Here is a 26,942-nt window from a genome sequence, read left to right on the forward strand (position 1 = left end):
AGGGCACAAAGTTTGCTTTGTAGATTATATAAAATGTTTATTAGGAAGTAAAGTGCTCAGTTTTACAGATCAATACATTCTTGATCATTGTAGAAGACTTGCATAATTAACAGCTTCCTAATAAGACCAAACACTGTACATTACTATGCAAAAACCGTACCTTTGACAAATGATACTATAATCTAAAATTGAAAAATGCATCAATAAAATGTCTGTAACATTTTTCAAGTGGCAATGCACTTATTGCAAGGCTCACTGTCAACACACACGGGTGCCCCAGGGAAACTTACTGCACTTCAAGATGAAGTTTGTTATCAAGTAACGACACGTTACAGAAATACACCCCAACAAATACAGCTATTAAAGCAAACATTTTCATAATAAACACATAGTACAAACAAAAGATGAACCGCGTGACTGAATTTACATTTTGAAAGACACATTTTGGATATGAATATAAAGACAAGGCTCTGTATATTTAAATTGCTTTGGTATTGTATTTTCTGTTTTCCTTGCACTCCAGCTGGCCATGTGTACAGCTGGTGTTTCTTTTTGGTCTGTTTGTTTACAGTCAGAAATGCAGTTCAACACTGAAAAGCTTTCCTCAGAAAGGTTTCTGAGGTGCAAAACCTTTCAATCAAGGCAAGAGAGAGCTTAATCTGAATGCCCTCATCCCACACAAATGACGTACCCACTGTGCTGTGCACTGTTTTGGCAAGTTAATGAGAACTCTTGGGAAAGGATATGAATTTCTTCCCAATACAGGACAAAATAATCCACAGAAGAACCCCCACAAGAATCATAACCCGTTCTCCCACATAATTCTGTTCCCGAGGCACAGCTACTATGAAATTCCAACACTGAATTTCCTCCACTTCCACCTAACATCAATTAGGTTTCTGTGCGTATGGTTTCTCATAAACTTAAAAATGGAAAGGCACGAAGTCTATTTGGTTTTAGCAAGTTCTCTGGTTAGAGGAAAGGCATTCAGAGCCACTGCTCATGCAGGCAATGCCACTGCAAGAATATATGGAACACGGAAGCTTTGCCTAAGCGGCACTCCCACAAGAACGAAGAGCTAACAACTGCTTGCTGAGACAGAAGGCACCAGCGTAACACACGCTACTCATACTTTGTTAAACTGGCATTTTTCCTCTATATACCCTACCAATAGCTGAGATGTGATCGATTATGTAGCTTTCCATTATCCTTTTCACCAAGTCTGAGTCTTTAAACACAAGGCAACTGCCATCTTCAGGAAAAAAGCACAATTGACAGCCTCCCTCCTAAACCAGCATTCCACATATGGAAACATATTCCTAGGCAAAACTCCAAACACTGCCTCAATGCTCTCTATAGGAAACCAACAGAATTTCAATGTTGCATCTCCTCTCAAAAATAAAGCTTCTGTAACAAAGAAAGGAGAGGGCATTAAATACTAAAAATCAGCGATTATACTACAAACACCTTCCTAAAGGAATCCTGTGCTGCACCTCAGCAGGAGAATCTATGTAGAAATGTACCTAATAATTACACAAGCAGTTCAGTTAAATATAAATACAGATCACATAGCTGAGATGTGATTAGAGCTTCACATGGCACAAGATCAGATTTTCCCAACTGTCAGAAACTCCTCTGCCCCCTTCCCTGTCACACCCAAGGAAAACTTGGTGATTTTCAATCCCGTGTGCTTTTAAATAACGTATTTTCTGCAAAGTAGCTGTATTTATCTAAGAACCTCTGGAATGTTTATCCCAGGAACACTTAAATCATGAAAACATAGCATTAGAAAATGGGCACTTTGCAACATAGCTGAAAATTATTGTTAGTTGGGTGTAAAGAGGCAGTTCTCAAAAGTTTCTTCCGAAATCCTAATTATAATGCATTCAGTTTCTACCACAGAATTATGTAATTTACAGTTGTACAAGCTAAGTGCACTTTCTTCTGCTTAAAGAAACGTAGTACCTCTAAAAAACAGAAAAAAAGGAATACTTTAAGTAAAATATTAGTATACCAAGAATAACTCAGAAAGACAAGTAGAAACTCAAATTTCAAAGAAGTGCTGTTTTATCTGTCAGCTGTTAAAATGAATAAGACAAACTGCTGCCATCTTATTTTAAAATTTGCTTTTAAAAGCCTTTAAAAACTGTATTTTCCAAGAGGAAGCAGAAAATTAATAGCCTTTTATTTTAGTGTGCCAGCCACCGCACATTATTTTGTCTGAAGCTTGCTGCCCTTATGCAAGTGTTCCCAATAATACTTTTATGGAATCAGATTTCTGTCCTGGTAGATTTTGTCCCACCTGATATCCATTCAGATTCCTGCATTTTTGCTTCCAAGGCTGCCACTCTCACTGCTGGCATCACACAGGCCTGAAAATGATTGATGGAGTGAATATTTACTTTTTCCCACCAGTGAAAGTTGTCCTCAGTGGTCTGATCAGAGCGATCCCCTCATGCCGGGGAACAGCACTGGGGTATTTGCGGGCTGAATACTGACCGGAAACATTTGGAATCACCTACAAAGCTCAACCTACACATGGATGTTGTTCCCCCCATTGCCTGCTCCCGCATCAATGCCATCTGACTGGGAAGAAGATGGCCGGGAGTTCCTGGAGCGAGGTTGGCCATTCAGTCCCAAGGGCGTTCCCAGCCGATGGCTCATTTGGGAGGCCGTGTCATCCGACTCCCAGCGCTCCAGCTCCTCTCGCACCAGCCGCTCCATTTGCTCCCTGTGGATTTCGTTATCCCGGCCCAGTCTTTCATCCTAAACACATTAAAAGACCCAAGCTGGAAGTGCAGCTTCCAAACTGCAGTCTAGGCAAAACCCAATACAACCACAGGAAATTTTTACGCCACTCGAGTACTTCCATAGGCTAATGGGGAAACACAGCTCCCACAGCAAATTGTTGTATTTCCAGTGATGAAATGACCAGGTTGTCACCTAGGAAAGCACAGCCTGTATTCCAGCTGACAGATTTTAGAACCCACAGAAATAATACGTTTCTCCCACTGGCCACTTCCAAAGGGCCCTCAGGAAAGAGGGGGTGAAAGGGAAAGCAGTAGAAGTCAGGTTAGCCTGGTGACAGAAGTGAACTACTCCCACCTGTCACACACAGTCCCAGGAGCAACAAAGGAGAATAAGAGCACGCTGGGCCTGCTGGGCTGGATCCCCTAAACTCCAACAAACTAGTCCACAAAAAATATTGTATTAATCCCAACAGACACCAAGGGACGGAGGAGCTGCTTCAGCAACCACTGAACACCATTGCTGTCCAGATCACGGGTTTAAATGGTGACATAGGCCTGCTGTAAGACATGTTGTCATATCTGAAGTTTGGATCCCAAAATTTCATGGTTTAAATTTCATATTTTTCTACCACGTAACTGAAATCAATCACCCATTGCCAAAGCACCCACCTCCTCTTTCCCACCACTCCTCCAATCCTGCCAAGCCAAGCAGTAGGAAGCAGTGCCAGCAGCATGGAAAACATGCAGGTTGTAACCAGACCACAGAGAGTGGGTTTCTTACCTCTGTCACTCCATCTAACAGCCTTCCCAACACATCTCTCCTTTTTAGCTTGGCCCTCTCCATGGCCTCCAGCTTCACGATAACGGCATCGATCTTGGAGACAATACTGCCGATGGAGTGCTCCATGCGATCCACCCGCCTCATGAGTCTGAGGGCAACAAGTGGGAGCTTCAGTGACTCACACATTGCCCGGTCAGCACTGTTCTAGCATGTCAACACACAGAGCATACAAGGATGAGACACTGCTGTTATCCAAGCACGCTTCTGACTTCCCACAAACCAGTCCTACTGTCCAGGAGGGACAAGGTACAGTGCAGCAAGAAAGTAAAACGGGGGCAAAGCACATGGGGAAAAAAAGTACATCTTGCAGTCTGCTTTCACTGCTCTTAGGGCATCATCACGAAAATTTGTTGGTTCCAGTTACACAATTCTTTATTCAGCTAGTGCTGCTGTAATTAATTAATATGGAGATCTATCATTTTGGACAAAATACACACTCATGAGTAACTTAATCTTATTAAAAACAACCATTGAAGATCTCACTGAACCTAAAATAAACTCAAGGTTTTACTACTTAAAAAAGTCTTTTCTGGCATTATTGTAACATGACCCTTTTCTTTGACTTTTCAATGACAAGGTCTTACGGACAGGGGTTTTGTTGCTGGTTTATTGTTTTGTTTTTCTGATTTTCTATTTTCTAACCAACTCCCATGAAGCTCTCTAAGGCACCTCCAGTTCAGTTATTATTTGAAAGCTACTAAAAGGAGTGACTTACGCACAACAAAATCCTAACACTTGCTTTTATTAATAATTTGCTTAATATCAAGGAGAGAATACTATATAACCAAAAGAAGAAAACCCACAATGAAAAAAAAAACCCAACCAAAGCCCACCATGCAGATTTTTCCCCCTCAGAAGGATAAACTTACACTTGGAACTCTTCATAGGAAACACCACTAGAGCTGCTGCCCCTCCTCCTGGAGCTGTGCCCGCTGTCTTCATCCTCATCCTCCTCGGAGTCATCCAAGCTCCGTGGGAAGCTGCGGCTGCTCAGAGGACGTGGCAGAGAGCTCCTCTCCAGATCCAGATCCTCCTTTGTGAAAACGCAAGAGAGAGAGAAGATGTAAAAACTTTCACCTGTACATGGGGCATGGTGGTGCCAAGGTCAAAGACTTCCTGCCCTCTATCAGCTCCCCTGTGCCTTTTTATAGTTCTGCTCACACAGCCAGGAACGACAGCAAAAGTGAAGGGAGACAAGAGGATTCCTCTGAGGCAGGAAACCAGCACAGGGCGCAGACTGGCAGACAGTGCTGGTGGAACACCTGTCCTAGTGCTGAGCTCACCCTCTCCTTTTCCAGGTCATCTCTCATCTGCTGATGTTCATGCTCCGTCAATTCCTGGTCCCCATCCTGGTCATATTTGGTAAATATTGCTTCGATCTCTGCATCTGTGTGCCCCTTCCTGAAAAGGCAGTAAAAGCAGTTCCTTTACTTTCCATTTTTCAGATGCTGAAAGAATTCTGTGCATTAGAAAACACCTCACTTCAGACAGACTTTCATCCTGAAGACAAAGACATCCCATCATTGCCTATAAATTCACAACACTGATAAAAACCCCTCAGTCCTCACCTTTCATTAGTTAAAGCACCAATCTTCCCTGCACTGAACCTTTCTCCTTCACAGCTCCCATCTATATCTCCTTGATTTGTACCCTTGCCTTGGACTCCTGACTGTCCACAAAGTCCTGCAGTGGTCTGACAGAAACATTACCATTTCCTCCAAGGCCTTAGGTCTCTGCTTCCTCAGAGATTTCTGTAGTTTTCTCCCCAAAACACAGAGGTTGGGCCCCAGAGCTCCAAATCCTTTCTCTGGTGTGGGATGCCAATGCCAGCCATAGTGCAGAGAATAGTACTCTGCTGTGTGACTTTATCCACATTAGTGTACTTTTGCTAGAGGAAAATCACATCAAAAACTTAACATCACATGTCCCTGGGGATACTATTCGAGGTAAGAAGTAACAACTCCCCTACCCTTTGAGATCCTGCCGGAGCTCATCAAAATTGAGTTTTCCTCCACCTTGTCTCAGACTTTCTGAAATGTCATCAACAGTAGTTTTCTTCAATTTAAGTTTGATCATGGCTTTGTTGTAGCCCTAAAAGAGAACGTGAAATTTTGTTGTTTCTCATGAAATGAGATTTCTAATAGCTTTTTTGATTACAAAAATCAGCCACTGTACACTCTCATTTCAGTGTTTTCAGTGTGATCATTCAAGGCAAAGTCTCATATGACTGAAATACATTGTGATGGGAAGTTTGCACTCATTTAATTTACACTCAGATCAATTTGTTTTAACTGAGATGTGCACTCTCACTAGCTGCTGCCAGCTTTACTTTGTACAGTTTATATTGTGTTTTATGAAATAAGTTCAGATGTGAGGAATAAGATGTCAAACAAATAAAACATTACATTCACCTTCCTGATAAGGTCAGACAGTTCCATTTCAGCCTTCTGTTGTGCCATATCTGATTTGACTTCAGAGTAGGTATCATTGATAATGGCCAAAAACATGTTCTGTTCATGAGAGAAAACAAAAATTTTGAAATTTGAAATTTCAACAAGACTGAGCCCAACTACTTCTATGACCTTCTCGTGCAGGCATTTATATGAATTTTGTTTTAAAAGGCCAGAAGAAAATTGTAGTCTGTTTAAAAAGAAACTAACATCCAGAGCTTGATATTGAAATATGACATGATGCAGTATAACAACTTTTAATCAACATTACTGGTTATTAACATAACTGGAGAATTACTTTCCACAGAGGGTTCACAGCTACACGCAGCAGTGGCAGTAAACCCTGCAAGGCCAAATTTACACAGCTAACAAATGTAAATTAATCCAGGCAACACAGCTGGCAACAAAAATGCCTGAGGAATCAAGTTAACTATTCATCCCATAATAACCAGCACAAACAAAAGGTTCTTATCTAGTTACAACTCTGCTTGCATTTCAGACTAAAGATAAAAGCGAAAAGCTTAAAATCAGGCACTTGGCATTTATGGCATCAACTCTAAAAAGAGATCTTTCTTGTTCAGAGAAAGGAGAAAATATTGGTCTCACTAACCCTGTGCCAAGCATGTAACTTAATCAAACCATGCTGTCTTTACTGAAAGGCTCCTGCTGGACATGGAGTAAACATGACTGAATTGCAAATTGGATATTCACATCCAAAAAGAGTAACTAAATTTACTGGCACATTCAGTGCAGAAAGGCAGTGTTCTCTCCTCTGTTTTCTCATGGACTTTGGAACAATCTTTCAGTGCTGTATCTTTATGCATTCATGCCCAACACCAGAGAAGTAAGAGGTAACTTGACAACTCACTATTATGCTACTTTTTACTGCTATTTTGCCCAACTTTAAGAGTTGGTGCTTTCGGCCCATCTTCCCTAACTTAATTTCCAGGTCTCAGACCAGTCTCAAGGAACTTACATCAACATTTAATTCAGGCAAAATGAGAGGCTTTACAGATATTTGTGGGAGTGTGTTTTGCTTTGGTTCAGTCCGGGTCTCCCCTCGAGTTTTGTACCTTTGTATCTACCCAGTTTGTATCCTCCCAATTTTCTGCCAATTACCCCATTTCCCACCTTTGTCTCCTCCCTGGCCCTTGCCAATTGTGCTGGCACCCCTCCCAGGCTTCTAGAAAGTTCTGGCAGGGGCATCGTGTGATTGGCTAGGGGAAAAAGATCCCTCCCTTCCTCTCCCATGGTTGGTTCCCTGATACGCCTTTCACCCTGTTCACCACACCCTTCCCTTCTCCTATTGGTTCCCTCCCATGTTACCACCCACCCATAAAGCCTCCTGCAGATGCCTTCGGAGCTCGCTCCGAACTGGGCATCCCTGGGAGGTGGGACCTCGCGTCCGAGGCTCAATAAACTTCCCAGATTTAACCCAGTTCTGAGTCTGCCTCCTCCCTCCATCGCTCGCCTCCATCCCGGCGGTCCTGTGGAAGGACCCACGAGCCAGACCTCTGGTCTCCCGGAGTCCGGAGGCTGGCCCCCGCAGCCTGCTGCGTCCGGAGCTGACCGGGCTGAGTGGGATCCACTCCAAGGGGATGCAGAGGCAGCTATTAATAAACACACAAATAATACTGAGTATTTTGGATAACCTGCTCTGACTTCACCTTCCAGTGCTTTTCTGTTGCCCTTTAAAAAAAGAAACATTTCTTTCCCTTGCTGGACACTAGACTCTGTTCCTCTGGAATGTATGAGGTGCTACAAAGCAAACAGGAAACCTGCTTCATGTGCACCTTTGGCCAGAGTGACCCACATGTTATCTTCCCACTGACTCCTGGTCCACCTCACTGAACACTTAAAATTCTCTGCTTCCTTACTAGTGAACATCCAAGATGATGTCTTTCCCACAAAAAAAAAAAAAATCTGAATGCCATTCCTCCTCATCTCAAATAGTAATAAAAAGCTGCACTAGGTATAAGGGTCACTAAATAACATAAAAAATTATCATGATACAGGACTGCTGTACAGTTTTAAGGTTAGTAAAATCCTGCATTTATCCTTGCCAGATAACAGAGTATACAAAAGATGAGTACTCAATTACAACACACTCCCTGATTTATTAGTCAATAAGGTCATAAAGTCCACATACTGCCTCTCAGGTAAGCTGAGCTTCCTAAATCCTATTTGAAAAGTGTACAGGTAATCTGCACTGGGGAAAGGAGGAAGGCAGGGCCTGACTCTGCCCTGGAGAAGCAGAACAAGATAGAAGAGAGGCAAACCTGCATATCTGAAAGCTGCTGCACTGCTGAAGAACCAGGCTCTTGCAGCAGGCAAAGCTGTGTGCGGCATGCAAGAACAAGGCTGCTGTAAACACAGTCCTCCACACATCAGAGGCCTTTATGAACCAAGAGACTGCATGGAACAGTACAGCCACTTTTCACCAAGAGATACAGCCTTGCTGTGTATGCCAACCAGGCACTATTCAGATTTTAGAAATAAAATTCTTCATAATAATAAAAATTTAAAAAAACACAATGTGGAGCACTACATGAGAATGACAACAAATATACAATGCAAATCAATTTTAAATTAAGAAAAAAGGAAAGAGTGTAGTGACCAGCCATGTAGCAGTCAGGCCCCTTCATAGGCCACACACTCACAATTATCAGAAAAAGCCCCAAAAGTAGCAGGAGGAATCAAAGGACAAGTGATGCAAAAACAGCCACTAACCCACCCCCCATAAACAAAGTGTACATACCAAAAGAATGAAGAACATAAAGAACACAAATGTAGTGAAATAAATGGGTCCCAAAATTCGATTCGCTTCTTCAACCTCTGTGAAGTTGAAGTCTCCCAAAATGATGCAGAACTGAGTAAATCTTAAAAAACAAAACACATCCAGGAGTTGAAGAAAACATCATTGGAGCTGTGTGAGGATTCTCAAACTATTTTACTCTAGCAGTGTGACTGATGGGCTGCAGAGAGGTCTGCACTGCTGTAACACTTGATCAGGCACTGCAAAAACAATTCATCAAGCACATGTATAGGCATAACCAAACTCACAGGTGCCACACAGAGAACAAAACCATGGTGGTTACTTCTCCCTTTTGGTCACAATAGGAAGCAGAGCAAACTAATAATTACTACTGTGAAGCTTTGAGACCCACTCCCATCTCTGTCACACACATAAAACCGCAAACCTCTCCCTCTAAGCTGGAAAAAGCTTGGCACTTCACAGCACCATCAGCATATTTCAAGTTCCTTCACTTTTCTGCAAGAAACTCTTTGCAACACTGCCCCAGTGTAAGGGGGCAGGGGAAATCAGTGACTGAACAACCTGTTAATTGCCTCAGTTACAATCAGGTTATGTTGTACTAAATCGACCAAGAAAAAACTGATTAGCAACCTTATACGAAGACTTCTCTCTCTCCTGGATTCCAGATACTTACAACTTTTGTGGTTGGCTAAGATGAACTCTGTTTGAGTCAAGCAGCTTTGAACACCATCAGGAACACAGCCTTATAATGCATCCAACATTTCAGTAAGCATTTAACCACTGAACATGGAGTCATTGCTTTGTCTAGGAATGCAACCAACTGCTGTAAAAATCATGTCACACCAACCAAACAATGTCATTTTTAGCTCACTGCTCTGACTATAGCATATTCTTAATCTCACAGCATTAACACTGAGATAAAAATGTTACAAAAATGTGTTTGCTACCAGGCTATATCAACAGTGCTGTGCCTGTAGCTTATCTGTTTAGATGGATGTCACAGGATTTGCCTCTGATAAAGCAACCAATTTACCAATGCACTGAAATCTTTGCTTTTTTTATACCTGTACTTACATGCAGTCCTGGAAAGTGCTGAAGTCATCAATTTGAGTGCCGAAGACAAGATAGGCCAACTGAGCATATGCTAAGAAAATAATAAAAAACATAATGGCAAAGCCAATGACATCTTTGACGCAGCGAGACATCGTGGTGGATAACTGGCTCATTGTTCTGTTGAAGTTAACAAATTTGAAAAGCTGTTAAAGGAAAAAAGAAAAGAAAATGCTGTAAAGCCAAGGAAGACAATTTCTGAACCTAATTGCTCTCCAGCCTTTACATGAGATGTCTTATTGAACACGACTGGAGACAAAGCAGTATCCAGTAAGAATTACTAACTTATCAATTGAGGAATAATACAAACATTTCTTAACATGTCTGCTGACAAAACACAAGCACTGACTATATCTTCTAGACCTAAACAAGAGCTGACTAATCCTGTGGCAAATTACAACCTTGCTTTTCATCTGCCAGAAGTTATCCCTGCGTTCTGACTTTCACACATGATTGACTTTGGGAGAAACATGAGTAAACCTCAAATAATGTGTTTCATGAAACTCAGGATACTGCTTACATTCTAATGTTGGAATAAGGACGTGTGTCTTGGAGTTACCTTGATCCAGACAAAAAACACAGTGACTGCAGCAATGTTGTTGAATTGCATTTGCCAGTATGCCAAAGGTTCAAAATTGGGGAATGAGTTCTGATCTTCCAGCAGCTTCTTCAGGAGCATATCAACAGTTGATGTCCTATAGATGCTAATTCCTATAGCTACCACAGACAGCTGAGGACAAAAGAAACATACAAATTTACAAAAGATGATTAGGGTTTTACAACAACTTGTTTGAGCCATGTACGTCAGATAAAGTCAAGATATGAGGAATTTGTGCATTTCACAAGAAAACCATTATAGTCCTGGACTACAAATAGTCTGGGAGTAAGATCTAGAAGTCATTTCTTTGCCACAGGTGAAGAACAAGACGACCGTGACACGTAGCAGGCTTAGAAAAGTGATGCTGTCACAGAGAAGAAAATATAAGGAAGGAAATATGACAACTCCAGAAGACAAGGGTGAAAACAAAGAGCAGAAAAACAGCAACAGCCAAAAAAGCCCCACAGTTTCTCCAGAGCACAGACTGACCAGTATTGCTCAGAACAAACAACAACAGAGAAGCTGCAGTTTTACCATAGAGGTTTCTTGCTTTGACTTCAGCAAATGAGCTGTTTGTTACTGTAAGTGAACACTTCACCATACAGAGAGAATCATAACTACATAATCCTACATTTAAACAATGCCCCTCAGGCAAGGCGTAAACACAGAATTTTGACCTTTGTGTGAACCGAATTTTACACCCACACTTGAATACTCTTCACTGACTGTAACAGCAAAGCATCTTATCCCTGCCCCTACCATTAAGTGTAAAGAACAGCACACAATTCATGTAAACATCCTCCTAAACAGCCCTTCATTTACAAAGCACTGTTATGCAAATATGATTTCTTTCGATTACAAACACTAACTTCAAGACTTGAAACCTTTGATTCATCCAAGCCTGAAGATAGAAAACAAGTGTGGGACTGGAACTGTTTCAGCACTTCTGGCTTTGTATACTTTTGGTAAGCACAGCTTGATATGAGTCCAGAGAGAATTATACTACGCAGCTTTAAATCCAAAGCTCGTATTTCTGGGACACTAAGATTACTGATGTGCAACACTGTCCAATTAACCAAGACAGCTACTAGCACTCTACATTTTTGAGACACTTCTTCAAACTCGGTATTAGCTGGTGAGTATTCAATACCACAGTAAAGCTCTTTGTGGTTCTTTGCACACATACTCAAATCCCAGTCCCATTCCTCAATATGCAAATAACTTCTTTAAAGCAGATGATTTTCTTACTTGAAAGCCAGTGCAATAGTCTGTACCAGATATCTAGAAGAGAGGGCAAGTTTGTCACCTCCAATAAAAGCTATGTCTGTATAAACAAAAACTGTGAAAAAGCACAATGGACAAATACTCTAACTTTGCACCAGGTTGAAACCACTGAAGACAAAACAACCAACTTTGCAAAACACACCAACATTGCAACACAGACTAAAATTGTCTTACTCAGACTGAATAGCCTAATAGGTCTGTAAGCATCCTTCCTAATGATGGTCCTATCCCTTAAACGCACAATAGGAACACTGAGTAATTAATGTCTCCCACAAAGTGCATTTTAGAAAGCAATTTTAGCCTTATTACAAAGGTTACTTACCACAATGATAAGGATATCAAGGCAATTCCAAAGACTTCTGAAATACTGCAGTCTATGAATGCGAATTTCTAAGACCTCTTCCACCATATAATAGAGAACAAAAAGACAGAATGACATTTCACAGGCTGCCAGGAAAAAATCAAAAGTGGAGATGTAATGAATCAGCCTCACTGGCTGAAACTGCCAAGATGTAACCAGGCCTCCAGTGGCTGGAAACTCCACTAGCAACCTGCATTTAAAAAAAGGCAAAGAAAAAAAGAATTTAATTTAATCAGAACTGATGAAAAGCACTACTAAAAGACACTTGGGTTTATTTGAATAATTATCTAAATAATAGAAACAAACCCACATATGATTCAGAGAAGACACCACACAAAAGTTGTAAACATGACCGCACTCAATTTTGACTAAAACCCAAAGCCTTTCAGGAACAGTGAGGAAACAGAGACAGATTTATTTTCATCTAAGCCTGTTTCATGCTGTCTAAACTAAAGGCTGATGCTGTATATCCACGTATTTACCTGAATAAGCCAACTCCCTAGAGAAGTCTCCTGCAAACTGCACCCAAGTCATTGTAGCACCAGGAAAGCCAGGACAGACTCCATGAGGAGTCTCACTTCTTTGACAGGGAGGCATGGCACTTCAGTCTGTCCCCTTTACACAAAACATACACTTTCCCATGTCCCCAAAACAAAGCAATCACAAGAAAACCCCAAGCCCACAACCCACACTGTGCAATGGAACACTGCCATGGTTCTGTTCATACCTGACCACGCAGAATAAGTTGATGTTTGCATTGTACACAGAGAAATCAATGAAAGCTGCTCTGGTCCCTCTGTCCAGCCACAGGTTCTTCTTCAGGCTCGCAATCTGCAGAGCTGTCACTTCTCTGGTCCTCGAGAGGTCTTGGTAATAACCGGCCCCGCTGTATGTGGCAATCAAACCCCAGTGGCTGCTCCCATTCAAATCCTTTTCACTGGTATATGTCCAGCTGGTTCAGAAGTGAAACAGAGCACGTTGGTCTTTCCACCTTCAACTAACAATTAACAAAAACAGACACCAACAAAACCTGACCAAAAAACATGTATTAGTTATTATAAAGGTTTCATTTAAGAGGTGCTTGCTACACTGTTTTGATGTACCCCCTCAGAAAAGGAAGTTACAAAGTTCCTTTGACTAACACCATAAAATTAGGATGGGAAGATGGGTCACAAGTTTATTAAAAAGGAGAGCGTGTCTACAGTAATGCTACATACGCAGTTCCATTCCGGAGTCCAAAAGGAGCAGTATCCTCATTAGCTACAGAATAGACATCATAGCAGTCTTTGATTTCATCCTTTAAATCTTCAGGTATGGAGCACGAACCATTTCTGACTTTCAGCTGCCGAATGCGAGGCACCCCTAGGAGCAGGTTCTCATAATAAATGAAGCTTTTGTTTTCTGCCATGGTTTTGTTGTTGTACCACATCTCCCAGTAAAGACCATCCAGCAAAGGGCCTTCTGCGAACTGGGGAGGATGACAGAATTTTAGTTTGCATGTTGCCAGCACTGATTTTGTAGATCTTCATCCCATGGAAGTGTTAGAATTGCAGTTAAATTTTTCTGACATAAGGCTTTACTGTTACCTGTCCTCCAAGGACACCCCACAAACTTGCCCTACCCTGCCTCACCAACATTATCTGAGTTCTAAATTTTCACATTTTAAAGGTCTACTTTGTTCCATAGCTTTGACATTGTGCACATGGATCATGCACAAGCCCGACCACATTAGGAAGTAAGATCCTGCAGGTTAAATTTACAGTTCATGACAGGACCAGCAAACCACAGCAACAGAGATATGAAAACTTGGTTTTAGATTACCTTCCAGAAGTCATCCATCGTGGACAAAGTTTTGAAATCAGTTCTCTCCGTTTTTGACACAGGTGTTTCCAGGAAGAGCTGCGACATTACCCTTGTGTAATAGTACATACTGGAACTCACTGTCCCATAAGTCACTGCAGAAGATTTGGTAAGGAGTGAGAGATAAAGGAATGAGGGAAAGAGGGAAAAAAAAAGAGGAAGAAAAAGTATTTTATTTGTTTTGAATACATCAGGTTGTATTTGTACAGATTTTGTAGTGGAACTATTAAGCTTCAAAACAAAATCCACACCAAGCAGCATTTTTCTGTCAACTGTGATTAAAATACAAAAAGCAGTGAAGGTAGACTGATCAATCAGTTTAAAATACTCTCTTCTCCTTCCCACACCTCTTTCTATTACTAATGCTTCTACCAAAGCTAAACTCAAGGAAAACAAAGGCACCATCCAGAAGCCTGAAGAGAGGCAGGTAGTGCCTTTTTAGGTGGCTTGTGCTATCCAAGGCATGCAAGGAGAACTGGCACAGACAGCACTAAGTCCTCAGGAGAACTATGCTCTGCTTGAGCAGATAATGACAGTCAACCAGGATACTGCAGGGCACTGGGAATGACATGGATTAGGCAATGGACCTCCACCTCAGATGTGCAGTGCCTTTAAGAGAAACTCCCCACAGAAAATAAATGACTGTGTAACTTCTTTTCCCCACACCGGGCCAAACATTTGGCTGAGGGCCACAGAGCATAAATTATAAAATTATGTACAAAACTAAGATGATTTGCGGAAACAGTCTCTGGCATGGATATTGTTGCCACCTAGAAATACTTAAACCACTCTATGGCTAAAACTCAGAGGAGTCTAAAAGATTAGGCCTACACTGAACAATCACTGTCAGTTGTGACAATTTCATAAAATTTATAAATTTTTTGTTTCCCTAAACAACCAGAGAACAAGAACTATTTTTAATAGACTTCTGCTGTGCACATGGAATGTATCACATGACTGTGCAGTACCTGGATAATCTCTAAATATGTACTCTCCAAACCACAAGAGAACAAGAAATGCCCATAGTATTTAGCCTGCGCTTGGAAGCTCTCTCCTAGAGCATGCCAAGCCACAGACCAGACTGACCTACAGTTATTGCTCATGTGAAAAATGAAAAGGATACTTAAAAAATACTAATGAGTTAGCAATATCTCTAGATATTTAACAGATATTTACACTTCTCCTTTATTCTGTTAGCAAAAATCTTTTTCTGTAGCAAAACAAATAGTTAACAGCCTGTTAAAAGTTGAACTTCTCCTACTGAAATAAATTTTACTTTAATGCAGTCCCCTCACTGCTACACCTCTCTTGGTGGTCCAGCGTGCCAGCCACAAGCAGCCTTGCATTGCTTTGTTCATAAACCTGCTCTAAGTGTTCTTAAATGACTCAAGAAGGAAAAAAACCACTATATTTAATATATAAACACACCTGCAGTACAACATCAAAACAGTTGTGTCAATGGTATAAAATTTGGGCTTTTTAGTAATCCTGCAGTATTCAAGCAGAGCAGACTTGCCCTCAGAGATAGTATACCAATGTAGTTTTGCATTGGCTTTTCCACTCCGAAATTCCCTCTCACAAAAATTAAAAACATCACCTTGTTGTATTACAACTGATCATAAATGGCAATTTAAGTGTCTCCAACATTCCAGTCTTTTTGGGGCAGAAGTGTCCACACTAAAAACTGGAGACTTGAAACATACTGGCTTTCTAAAGATACACTAACTCAGTGTACACGTGTTTTGTTGGTTTTCTCCCTAGCAAATAAATAAAATAGATATTTTGTAACTCCACAAAAAGTTCTTTCTTGCATTTTAAGTTGAATTTTCCTCTGTTCTGTGTTCTTTAGTGTTATGATACTTCATATGGTATCAAGACAACAAACAAATGACACGAGTCTCCGGCTGTGATCTGTACATAACCTTGGTGATGAACTTCAAACATGGTGATTTAGTTCAATTATTTGTCCTAGATGATTAACTCCTCTTCATATTTACCAGTTCTGCTCAGTGATTTCAGAAGTGCAGCAGAAGTATTACACTGCAATGTAGTACAACAATTAAAAAATGCCCTCTAAAAACAAAGAATATTATCATCCTGCCTAAAGATTCAAAACTTGTTAAGGTGCAGGAAGTTGTAGTATTTTCAGTCTCAAGCAACAATCCATGCGCAGAATAAACAGAAATATTTGATTCCAAGTATTTGCCTAGATACCTGCCCATTAATTCTTCTCCCACATCAAACAACCTTCATTCAAGGTAGTACAGAAGGCAAGCAGGTAGTACAGAACTGGGTGCACTGGTGCTGAACAGTACTTACAGACACACAGGACCACAAGGAAAATCATGTATGTGATCAGCTCCCGTAAAACACTTTTCAGGTACCGCTCTCTGCTGGTGTTGCTCTCTTCCATGAGTCTTGTGCCCCACAGACCTTAAAAGGAAAAAAAAAATAATGATGTGCACAGATGTCTGGTACAGATACACAAGTGACGTAAGAAGTGGTGTTGAAAGCTTAACCTATGTCATGTCTGCTGCAGGTTCTTCTATGGATTGTAAACTGATCTAAGTTTAAGCAAGAGGAGCTTCGTTAGTAGACTGAACGGGACCTGAGGCAGTATCAGCTATCAATGAGATACCATAATAATTTAGGAACAGCTCAGCAGAACTCTAACAGAATCTGTGGAAGTGCTGTCACTTCAAACCACATGACACAAAAACAGATACAAGGAGACATGCACAGACAGCCATCCTTCAAGAAATGGAAGTGCAGTGCTTTGGTATTCTTTTCTTTTAAACATGAAAATCATTGTTCAATGCATGAAAATGCACATCCATTATTGAGCCTTTAGGAGCAGTGTGGCAGGAGGATACTTGAGTCAAACCTATTTTTAGAACGCCCAAATCATAACCTTCCCCTCCCAAATAGGCAAGGCACGTCCAACAGAGACACAGTAAGGATGTTGGTGAGCATTTCTACATGGTTTCTTCCCCTGCACAGCAAAGAGTTATCAATTAAACATCAGTAGCAGTCTAAATGAGCAACTGCTGTCCAGTCTAGCTGTCAACTTGAGCAACTGTGTCAGCTGAACTGTTTCTGCCTGTTACCCACTTCATATTATGTTTGACATGCCCAAAAAGACAGGAAGAAAAGCTACTGAACTTTGGTGATCCCTTCCACATGGGTAACAGAAAAGCAAAAGGATCTTGTAAATGGAGTCTCTACAAGGAGCAACCACCTTGAAACAAACTGCAGTTAGCAACCACCACACTTATTTCCTATGCCTAGTACAGAACAGAAAAAATGCTGGGAACAGCTGCTGATGCTCAGACTGTTTACTCTTCATGGAATTTCTCTTCATTTACACCTAAAGCAAGGCAATTTGACCTTAGTTTCTGATGAGAAGAAAAGCATTTGAAACTAAAAACTCACTCCTACAGAACTGCACTAAACTTTCATCCTTTTCACAGGATGTGTTTTAAACAGCCAACCTTTCAAAACATCCTTTACATTCTCAGTAGATGGAAATGAAGTAACCTCAAACTCCCTAGGAAAAATCTTGGATCTGTCAAACATACCACAGTAATTTGAAATGGAACAGTAACAAGGGATAGCCAAAGCACATTATAAAGCTGAAAATGAAGCATGAATTCAGTCAATCTGCAACCACTGCTGTAAGACTAAGACAAAGGGCTAGGGTGCCTGCTGCAGACCTTTGTTTGCTAACACAGATGGGAATAAGGAAGCTCTTCCCTCTACCTGCAAAAATGAGAAAAAAAATAACGTGTTAGATGTTTCTTGAAGCCTTTCAGCTACCACATTTTTAAGTTGTGACATAAATCTGGAAACTTCTCTTGCATAGGTACAGCAAGTTCTAATAGTCTTAGCATTAATCTCTGTTCACATGGCTTAATTAGTAACTTACAACCTTCCCTAGTGTCAGCCCTCAAATAAAAGAGCTTTTTCAAAGCTGTTCTTTAAGGCCAAGTTTGAAAATGTGCAGATAAAGACTGCAACTTTACTACACTGAGTGCCAAATCCTCCTCCCCATTAGGTCATTCTTGAAGACAAAAATACAAATCCAAAAACATTTACAGAGTCACTAATAATAAAGAATTCAACAAATTCAGCCTCTAGCACAGCACTACGTTGCACTAGCAACCCTCATAATAAAGGCAGGAAAACATTATGGAAGAGAGGAAGAAAAGGCTGGAAAAGCCAGTGAGCTAAGCTGGTGAGAAAGCCAAGTCCCAGCTGTCAGCACATTACTCACCAATAAGAAATGTGGTGAGCAGAAGCAGAAAGCTTCCAAACTCAAACTCTGTCATATCAGACTATTGTTAGGAGTCAAGTCAGCAAAGAACAGAAAGTTACAGCAAAGGAAAAACCCAACCAAACAGCACCAGGGATCATACAATGATCTTTGTGCTAAATGAACTCTGAATTTGCCTATCAGCTAGCTTGGAGCTTTCATTAGCTGTTACATTTTTGCAATATACATATATTATTCCCCTTTTTGCCTTATTAGAATATTGATTTAGATGCATCAAGCACAGTAGAGGTAAGCAGTGCTGGATTTGACATCTGCTGCAAGGACCAAAACTGTTTTGTTTCCTTATACATATTGGCTATTCATCAACTTTCTTTGACAGAATCTGTGTACTTTTATCAAATAAATCTGCAACTAACAATTGCTCATACTCATGCTGTATGTAGCATTCTTCATGAAAGTAACAATTAATGAGTGACTAGGAAGGGTATTTGGTACCTTCATCTGACAATAACTAAGAAAACCTTTCAAGAAATGCCCAAAACACATCAGTGATGACACCCATGAGGACATGGCAGCACTGGATGACCAAGTACAGCTCTACAGGTCAGGATTACCTTTCCAGCCTGGCTCTGGAAACACACCTTGTTTTTACCCATTAAAACTTCTAGTAAATTCCTCCTTAACAGAGAAGAACAGTCATCCCCTGTTCTCCTCTCAGCATCTGGGACGGTTGCTGAAGAGATCTGTGAAACTAGATGACTAAAGCCACTTCACAGACACTCGTGTTAGAATCTGAGCAGAATCCACAGAAAGAAGAACCTACAATACTGGTAGTCTGAAGTAGTTGACTTTCTATTCACTTAGTAACTCCTGTTACAGTTTCCCCAACAGCTGCAATTACCACAATCCCGACACCTTAAATCCTCTCTGCATTTTTCTTTCATAACTGACAGCAAGTAAAGCACAAACTGTCATTGAACATCCTTCAGTACTGAGTGGCCCCTTTTTTGTCATGGTAACACTATCTCTGGTGATATCCAAAGGATTTATCCCTCTTGTTGAATTCTGTCTAGCGAGATGGAATTTCATCAAATAAATCTATGCCAACCTTCCTGTAGTCATCTTGAAATAAAGCTGAGTGCACCATTTTCCAGTCTTCAAAGATTCTCATGGATATCCACGGAATGTCAAAAGAACTATGGAGTGTTTCCAATATTAAACATTCTTCAAGTGCCCTATAATAATGTCAGGCTTGCAATCAGCCCTTTAACTGTGCAGCACGGGGATCACATTCTTCAGAGAAGGTGTTACCTATTCCAAAGCCAAGTACAGCGCCCTGCAGCACCTCCACAGCACCAAAGTCTCACCCAGACATTTACTGTGCCCAGGAATTTATGGCAACATTCTCATCAAAGAGCCAGAAAAGGATCTGTTGACTACAATAACTTTAGCTACACTTGCCTACAGATGCAGGTCAGGAGTTGACAGAAACTGTTTTGAGCATTACTGCACAAATCACAACATAGATCAAACAGGAGCAACACGTGCCAGGTCACCACTAAGTCACTCTCACACTCGCCTCATGTACAAACTGCTGGTTTTCACCACAGTTAAAAACATACACAGGAGGTCCCTTCTTGGCAACAACTAAGATGAAGGGGGTATCTGAACTTACACAGAAGTTTTTATAAAAGGAACATTACTTTCTCCAAGTGAAGCAGCTCTTTTCCTAGACAACTACATATCTCAGCAACAACCCACTGCAACACCACTGAAGACTCAGAAGAGAACAGTGCCAATTCATGTGCAACACAATTATTACTGGTATTTTTTTCCTGGTCATTCTGGTTTCTCGTTATGAAGTGACTTGGGTCATTGAACATGGTCCCAATAAAATCTGCTAAAAAGAAAACATGCTCTATTCCATAATCTCTGCAAATCTGACTTTGATACAACTAAGATGCTGCAATGTTCAAGAGGGATTTATTTTGGTGCAATACAGCCGAAGCCAGAGAAATCATTACAGCAAATGATCTTTGAATGCACATGAAAATCAGAGAAGGTACAAATCCTTGCTCGACATCAAGTTTGTTTTGATAGTTCCACCGATGCCGTGGCAGCCAGTAACAGTACTATCTACCACTTCAGAAAATCCACATTTCAGAAGAATCATCTTTATTTTCTAAATACGGTTTACTTTTCCTGCAGCTTTTTAACCATAAAGATTTTGCCCGACACTTAAACCAATCCTCTGTTTAAAATCCTCACAGTCTGAAGCTGACATTTTGAGCTTCTCTGAAAAGGAGGGCTTTCCAATGTGCTGCCACAACCTTAAATCCAAAGAACTCCCCATCCAGCATTTTCTCTGCTGTGTCAAATCAACCCTGTACAAGGCCTGCTCAGTAGAGAGTTAATGCAATAACCTTTGAACAACACCCCAAATGTTCACTTGATGCGTGCCTGGTTTTGCTTCAAACTCTGCTCACCAGTTGTGTGACAACAGGCAGCTCTTGACTATCAAGGGCACCAGCAAGGCACTGCACAATACTGCAGCAAAGAAGAAGTGATTCAAACACCCTCCCAGCAAACCCACTCTAAGTATCCTACGCCATCCTAACCACCTCTTCTAAAGAATGGGGGGTGCTGAGACAGACAGAAGGACAAGCATTCTGCTCCAGCTCTCCAAAGACCTGGTGCTGGAGCAGAAAGCCGAGGTTGGAAAAGGCCTCTGAGATCATCGCATCACCCCATCAGTCAGACCATGGCACCGAGTACCACATCAGTCTTTCCCTTAACACCTCCAGAGACGGTAACTCCACCACCTCCCTCGGCAGTCCATTCCAATGTCACCCTTTCTGTGAAGAAATTCCTCCTAATACCCAACCTAAACCTCCCCTGTGCAGGAGAGTCTTACACGGAAAGCAGCCAGGAGTAAGACCTAGGAGGCAGAGAGGTGAGGAAAGGAAGGAGCGAGGTGTGGGTGCATCTACGTCTGCTGGGGGGCATAACCGGGACGGGGATCAGAAGCTGGATGTGCACGAAGAGATGGGGACACAGAGACACAGGCAAGGATGGACGGAAAAGGACTCCAGACAACTACAGAGGAGAGACTACAATCAACTCGACAGCGCGCAGAAGCGGCACCCGCGGCTCGGGAGCCGTGTCAGGGTGTGGGGTGCGTGGCCGCGGCTCTCTCACCTCGCAGTCTCCGCGCCAGGCGCTTGGCCCAGGCCGCTCTGCGGGGCGCGGCTCCATCGGGCGGCCCCGGGAGGCGGCCCGGCCCCTCGGCCCCGCCGCGCCCCGCGGGGCCCCACCGCGCCCGCCGCCCGCCGCCCGTCGGGCCCCCCGCGCCGCTGCCCAGCGACGACGCGGTTCGGCTGCCCCACTCCACGTCCATCTCCAGCACCGGCCCGGCCGCCGCCGCCGCCGCCGCCGCGTCCTCCTCGGGCTCGAAGCCCGGGTTGTCCCGGCTCCAGGCCTGCCGCGAGCAGGCGGAGAGCGGCGGCGACGGCGGGCAGGAGCCGGCCCGCGCCGCCTGGCCCAGCCGCTCCAGCTCCAGCTGCTCCCGCCCGCGCCGGCAGCCGCCGCCGCCCGCCATCGGACCCGCCGCCGCCGCCCCTTCCCCGCCCTCCGGCGGAAAGCCCGGGGTACGGAGGGAGATGTAGTCACCCTAGCTGCCGGCGGGAGCGACGGCCGGGACCTCCTCCCCGCCCTCCTTGTCCTCCTCCGACGCCTCCCTCCCCTCTCCAAGGCAGCCCCGGACCGCCCCTGCGGTAGCGGCGCAGGGGCCGGCTCTGAGTGTTTGGAGTCCCGCTCATCCTCGGTGAAAGCAGAAGGAGGCCTCGCGAAGGGGTTATACTGGTTAAATTTGTGGGGAACAGTGACTTCACATCATTTTAAGAGGAAGTATTAAAGCTCACCCCGCCCGGCCCCAGCCCCAGTGAACAGTAACGCAGGTACAGGGTTTTGAGGTTTTATTTAAGTCCCGTTACAGCACAACACCGCCTGGCAGCGCAGAGAGCAGCGTGCCCGAGGGGCGACCCTCGCCCCGTGTGTCCCACAGCCTCCGCCGGCACAGCCCCAGGGACCATGGACCGCCCCGAACCCCAAAAGTCACCACGCGAACTACATTAACAAACAGTTCCCCGAAATGAAGCGACTCCCCTCTTCCCTTAGGTAGGGATTGAAAAGGGAGGGAAATATTATTTTTGTCTCTCTTTAAAGGGTGACTTCGTTACTTTCGATGCTGCGACGATCTTGAGAATCCTCGGCACTTTCCAGGGTTTGGTTGCTGATGTCGTCAGAGAGCTCAGCTGACACGCGGTCCTGGCTCTCCCTGCTTTCCGCACTCGGGTGGCTGTCCCGGCTCTCCCAGCTTTCTGCACTCGGGTGGCTGTCCCCTCTCTCTTTGCTTTCCACACTCGAGAGGCTGTCCCCTCTGACACCAGACTTGCTACTGTCGCCTTCTGCCTCGTGGCTGTCGGATTTGTGCCGGCTGTTGTTTTCCAAGCTCCGATCATGCGGATTGCTGTCCTGCTCGCTGCTGTCCCGCCCGTGGCTCTGGTCAGACCATACCACGCTGCTGGCGTGCTTCCTCAGGGAGCTGCGGGAAGCAGAATCCTCCCGAGAGACAGAGCGCTGGCTGTCTGCGTCCATGTCGCTCTCATCTTCCTCAGTGGCACCATAGATAAGCTGTGTTAGAGAGCAGAACAAGAGCCATTGTCACTCCTGGGGACTCCATCAAGTGCTGCACTAACGCAGGCTGCTCGGGCTGCGGGGACGCTCAAAGCCTGCATGATGCACCTCTGCCCGGAGATACTCTGGTGTTTTATGGAGTTACATGCACCTTTCACATTATGAGAAACTCGCATTTGATCCTGGCCTCAGATTTCACGTGTGCAAGTACATCATGATAGTGCAAACTGCAGTTTTGCACATCTTGCAGCAGTGGGCTACACTCCCACCCCAGCGCATCGGCAGCCGTCCACACCCTCTCACCTGTGGTACCCAGAGAAAGGAAATACATTCCTTCACTTATGCCTACTTTCCCCATACCAATTCTTTTCAAAACCCGCTCCCATAAAATGCCATGTCCATTTTCAAGTTCACTCCCCATTTCCAAAACCATGGGTACCACTGCTCAGTGCTACTTACCTTTTTGGCAGCTTTGTAGAGTTTGATAGACTTCAGCAGTGCGGCTTTTGCCCTCATCCTGTAGGCCACACTGTCACCTCTGCCAGCATTGTCTCCCCGGGTGAAAGGGAAGGTGGGGAATGGTTCAGTTACTGGAATGTCTGTGGGAAAACTCGTGACAACCTCTTCGGATTCATCTGTGTCATTGGAATCGTTGTCGTCGTCATCATCATCATCATCCACATCTTCATGGCTCTTGCTTGACACATCAGGAAAGTGCTGGAAAACATTTTTTTATACATCAGGCAAATGGACACGGATTTGGGAGGTGCAGGCTGATATCTGTCCCATTCACCCAGGGCTTAGGCACTGCTGAGAAACTACGTGCAGGCACTGCACTGGGTTCACTTCACCCTTCCCGGAGCTTTGTTTTATTTTGGGAGAGATGTTACTGCGAGAACCACACTTGACTGAGGAAAATGAGGGCTGCTACACACTGGCTGCCCTGCAGCACTCAACTAACATGTTGTCCTTCAAAACACTTACCAGCTGTACTGGGACATCCATGCTTTCTTCTGAAGAGTGAAGGGCCTGAAAGCAACACAAAATTCAGGTTAGGACACAAAGGCACGTACAGTAGAGCTGATCAGCATGTTGACTGTTCTTTAAGCACTTAATCAAAGCTTGCAAATCTTGGCATGGAAAGACACTCTGCTTTCTCTTCCAGTTAGGTGCCTGTACCTGCTGCGATGATGCCAGATCACTCTGGGGGTGCTGCTGACTCTCCTGAGACTGAGAATTCATGTGGTCGTTGTGATATCTGCGCAAGTGATGGCTCCTGGAGTCCTACGAGAGAAAATAAAAGGGAGAGGTTAATCCTCAAAGGAGCAGGCAAAGCTGCCTGCATCCTAACCTCTATTTTCAGGCAGATGTGGCATCTGGAGTACATAGTGCTTCTGTATGGGATGTGTCCTCAGCTATTCATTGCAGTAGGAAGAGAACAAGCCATGATCCCAGATGAACATTGTACCCGAAAGATGTGTAGTTGTGCCTCTCCCACTGGCAGAGCCTGGGGAAATTCAGATCAGCTTCTCCAGCTTGTTTTTATTGAGTGGAATTTGGACTTAGGTCTAACAATCCTTGTTTCTGCTAATTCTTAGGCCCTTTTTGGAGGGTGATTTATCTCCCACATCGTGAAGACTCTAAACCAAATGCAGTAGCTGGTTCTCAAAGCCAAGAATAGATTTTACAAGGGTAACAGCTGGCGATTGGGAATAAATCAAATAGCTATATACAAGACTAATGCAGTTCACTGACACCACTCAAAAGAAAATTACAGGGAATTGGATTAAAGTGCTCCTCCAACACCAAATATTGTCATCTGATCCACACTAACGAATCTGGGTTATCGTAATTTTGCCATACTGCAGTACCTCTTTTTTAGCAAGTAACAGCTAACATATTTTTCTTTAAGAGAAAAGATTTCCAGTGCTAGTCCAGAGATAGAACTAATGAAAGTCCACAACCAGGACATAAGACACAGGAAAAAGTCTATGGACATCAGTGGCTCTCTGCTTTGAAACTGGCTCATAACAGCCAGGCGAGGACATGTTCTGCAAGCATCTACAATCACAGAACAAGTACCTGAAAATGTGTTTTGGTGGAAACATAAAAAATAATCAAAAAGTATTTATTAAAGAAAAATTAACAGAAAGACAAAAGGAACTTACATATTTTTCTTCGGAGCTGGCAGAAATGGCATGGTGCTTGGATTGAATCACCTTGAAGGGAGAAAAGAGAAAAAGCATTTATGAGTATTTGCACTCAAGTGCAAAGAAAACAATACAAGTGCTGGGGATGTGTGTTTGTGATTTACTCACTGGCCATGCAGCAGTGATGCTGATAAGGCATAAACACAGAACTGCCACCTTCATTGTGATGTTTTACCTAGAAAATATATTGGAACAGTAAGTCAATAAGGTAAAATACCACAAAAATTCTATAGGATTCCTTTTTCCTGCTGTGCTTCACTGTGCCGAGACCAGGTCCCTGCTATGGATTCAACCTGCCCATGCTGATTTTATTTCCTCTGTCCTCCATCACTACCCCCCACCTAGCTGGTTTGTAATGAATTAGCTACTCAAAAGCTACAAGAATTTTAAAACTAAGTACTGAGAAGAGCTGAGCAGTGGTGAGAATAGCTACATTGAAAAAGTGAACTGACTCCTGTCATCTACTGATGCACAGACAAAGGAAAAGCTTTGCGAAAAACTAAGTGTTATAAATATCAGCTTTGGTTTATCTTCATTCATTTAACATAGTTTTTTTAAGAAGAGGCAGGCTAAGGCAAACTCAATTTGTATTCTCTTGCCAGTTATTTTAAAACTAGTTTTTAGGGTTATTAAGTGAAGTTGCTGAGTAAAGTCAGTTTATATGAACATAAACTGCTCTTATTCATAGACCTGTATTTCCCCCTCCAGAAGTTTGAACAAAATAACCTGGGTTTCCAAACAAGAGATGAAGTGAAATAGCTGCTCACATTGCAGCTTTAGCAATTTAATAAATAACTGATGCCTGCTGAAATTAGGAGAGCTACAGTAAATTTCAGTGCTTACTGACCAGTTCCCAGAATAAGGAACATCCCTGAGAATTTAAACCAATTTACTGATGAAGAAGAGTCGTTCAAAACCTTGGTAAGTTACGGCAGGAAAGAAAGCTGCTTAGGACATTTAAAAGGCATTAGTAAGGCTGGCCCTGAGGCAGGACACTCCAATAGAGGTATTGCAATTTCAAGTTTCACAGAGAAGTGTGGCTGTCCCACCCACTCAGGATTGTGCAGCACAGACTGTAAGCCTGCCAGGAGAAAAAAGGACACTGCCAGGCAGTGGTTACATGAGGGAGAAAGCTTTCTGTGTTCAAGCACCAGCTTTCAGTTTCCAGTGCATGATTCAGCAGCAGGGTTTTCAGTAACCTTCTCCCAACACCTATCAGCACACAAATTTAAAACTGTGATTATGTGTAATACCTGACATTGCTAAAGCAACCTTGCTCCTATAAAAGCACACCTTTTTCCACAGGGAAATATCAAACATCCCGGCCCAGTGAGGCAGTTTTCAAAGATCTGCTCAGTGTTTCCTAGACCAAAGCTGCAGATGGATTGGCACATGCCAGGTAACAAAGCAAAAGAAAATTACCTTTTCTGGTGCTGGAGGAGTGAGCCACAACAAGAGCACTCTTAGTGATCCCAGCAGCAGCTCCAGCTGGCTCCCAGCAGCTCTGGCTTTCTCCCCTTGTCCCCCGACTGCCTGACATCTCTGAGCTCTGGGAATTTAAACCCTGTCCCAAGCACAGCCACCAATCCCCATGTGGCGGAAAAAGATGAGGTCATGAGGCTCCTGGCCACTGTCCTGCCCACGTTCTCCTACACTTCCTCTTTGGCTTTGTGGCTTTTGAAGCAAACAAAAACCACTCTAAGGTTAAAACATTACTTATGGGCGAGATCATTA

At 43.2% G+C, this 26,942-nt stretch overlaps 2 protein-coding genes across 3 annotated transcripts; both read right to left on the reverse strand.

The window, feature by feature from the left end:
* Positions 1-11: 11 nt before the first annotated feature.
* PKD2 (polycystin 2, transient receptor potential cation channel) lies at positions 12-21,916 on the reverse strand. Of its 2 annotated transcripts, none has more exons than XM_032109117.1 (15): positions 21,502-21,916; positions 16,350-16,463; positions 13,992-14,125; positions 13,388-13,638; positions 12,898-13,122; positions 12,132-12,360; positions 10,487-10,657; positions 9,892-10,073; positions 8,800-8,920; positions 6,003-6,101; positions 5,561-5,682; positions 4,875-4,992; positions 4,461-4,624; positions 3,532-3,679; positions 12-2,766 (listed from the first exon to the last, which is right to left on the reverse strand). In XM_032109117.1, exons 1-15 carry the CDS (start codon positions 21,899-21,901, stop codon positions 2,533-2,535), a joined length of 2,712 nt encoding a protein of 903 aa, XP_031965008.1. In that variant the 5' UTR covers positions 21,902-21,916; the 3' UTR covers positions 12-2,532. The 2 variants fall into 2 exon arrangements, with proteins under 2 accessions (XP_031965008.1, XP_031965009.1); XM_032109118.1 differs by having other exon boundaries at positions 4,461-4,621; positions 21,502-21,582.
* A 344-nt stretch (positions 21,917-22,260) lies between these two features.
* On the reverse strand, positions 22,261-26,751 carry SPP1 (secreted phosphoprotein 1). Its single transcript, XM_032109119.1, has 7 exons — positions 26,631-26,751; positions 25,317-25,383; positions 25,167-25,217; positions 24,178-24,282; positions 23,983-24,027; positions 23,458-23,715; positions 22,261-22,995 (listed from the first exon to the last, which is right to left on the reverse strand). The coding sequence occupies exons 2-7, from the start codon at positions 25,368-25,370 to the stop codon at positions 22,522-22,524; spliced, it is 987 nt and encodes a 328-aa protein (XP_031965010.1). The 5' UTR covers positions 25,371-25,383; positions 26,631-26,751; the 3' UTR covers positions 22,261-22,521.
* Between the last annotated feature and the right edge of the window lie 191 nt (positions 26,752-26,942).

The sequence above is a fragment of the Corvus moneduloides genome, chromosome 5, assembly GCF_009650955.1.
Source record: "Corvus moneduloides isolate bCorMon1 chromosome 5, bCorMon1.pri, whole genome shotgun sequence".
Taxonomy (NCBI): domain Eukaryota; kingdom Metazoa; phylum Chordata; class Aves; order Passeriformes; family Corvidae; genus Corvus; species Corvus moneduloides.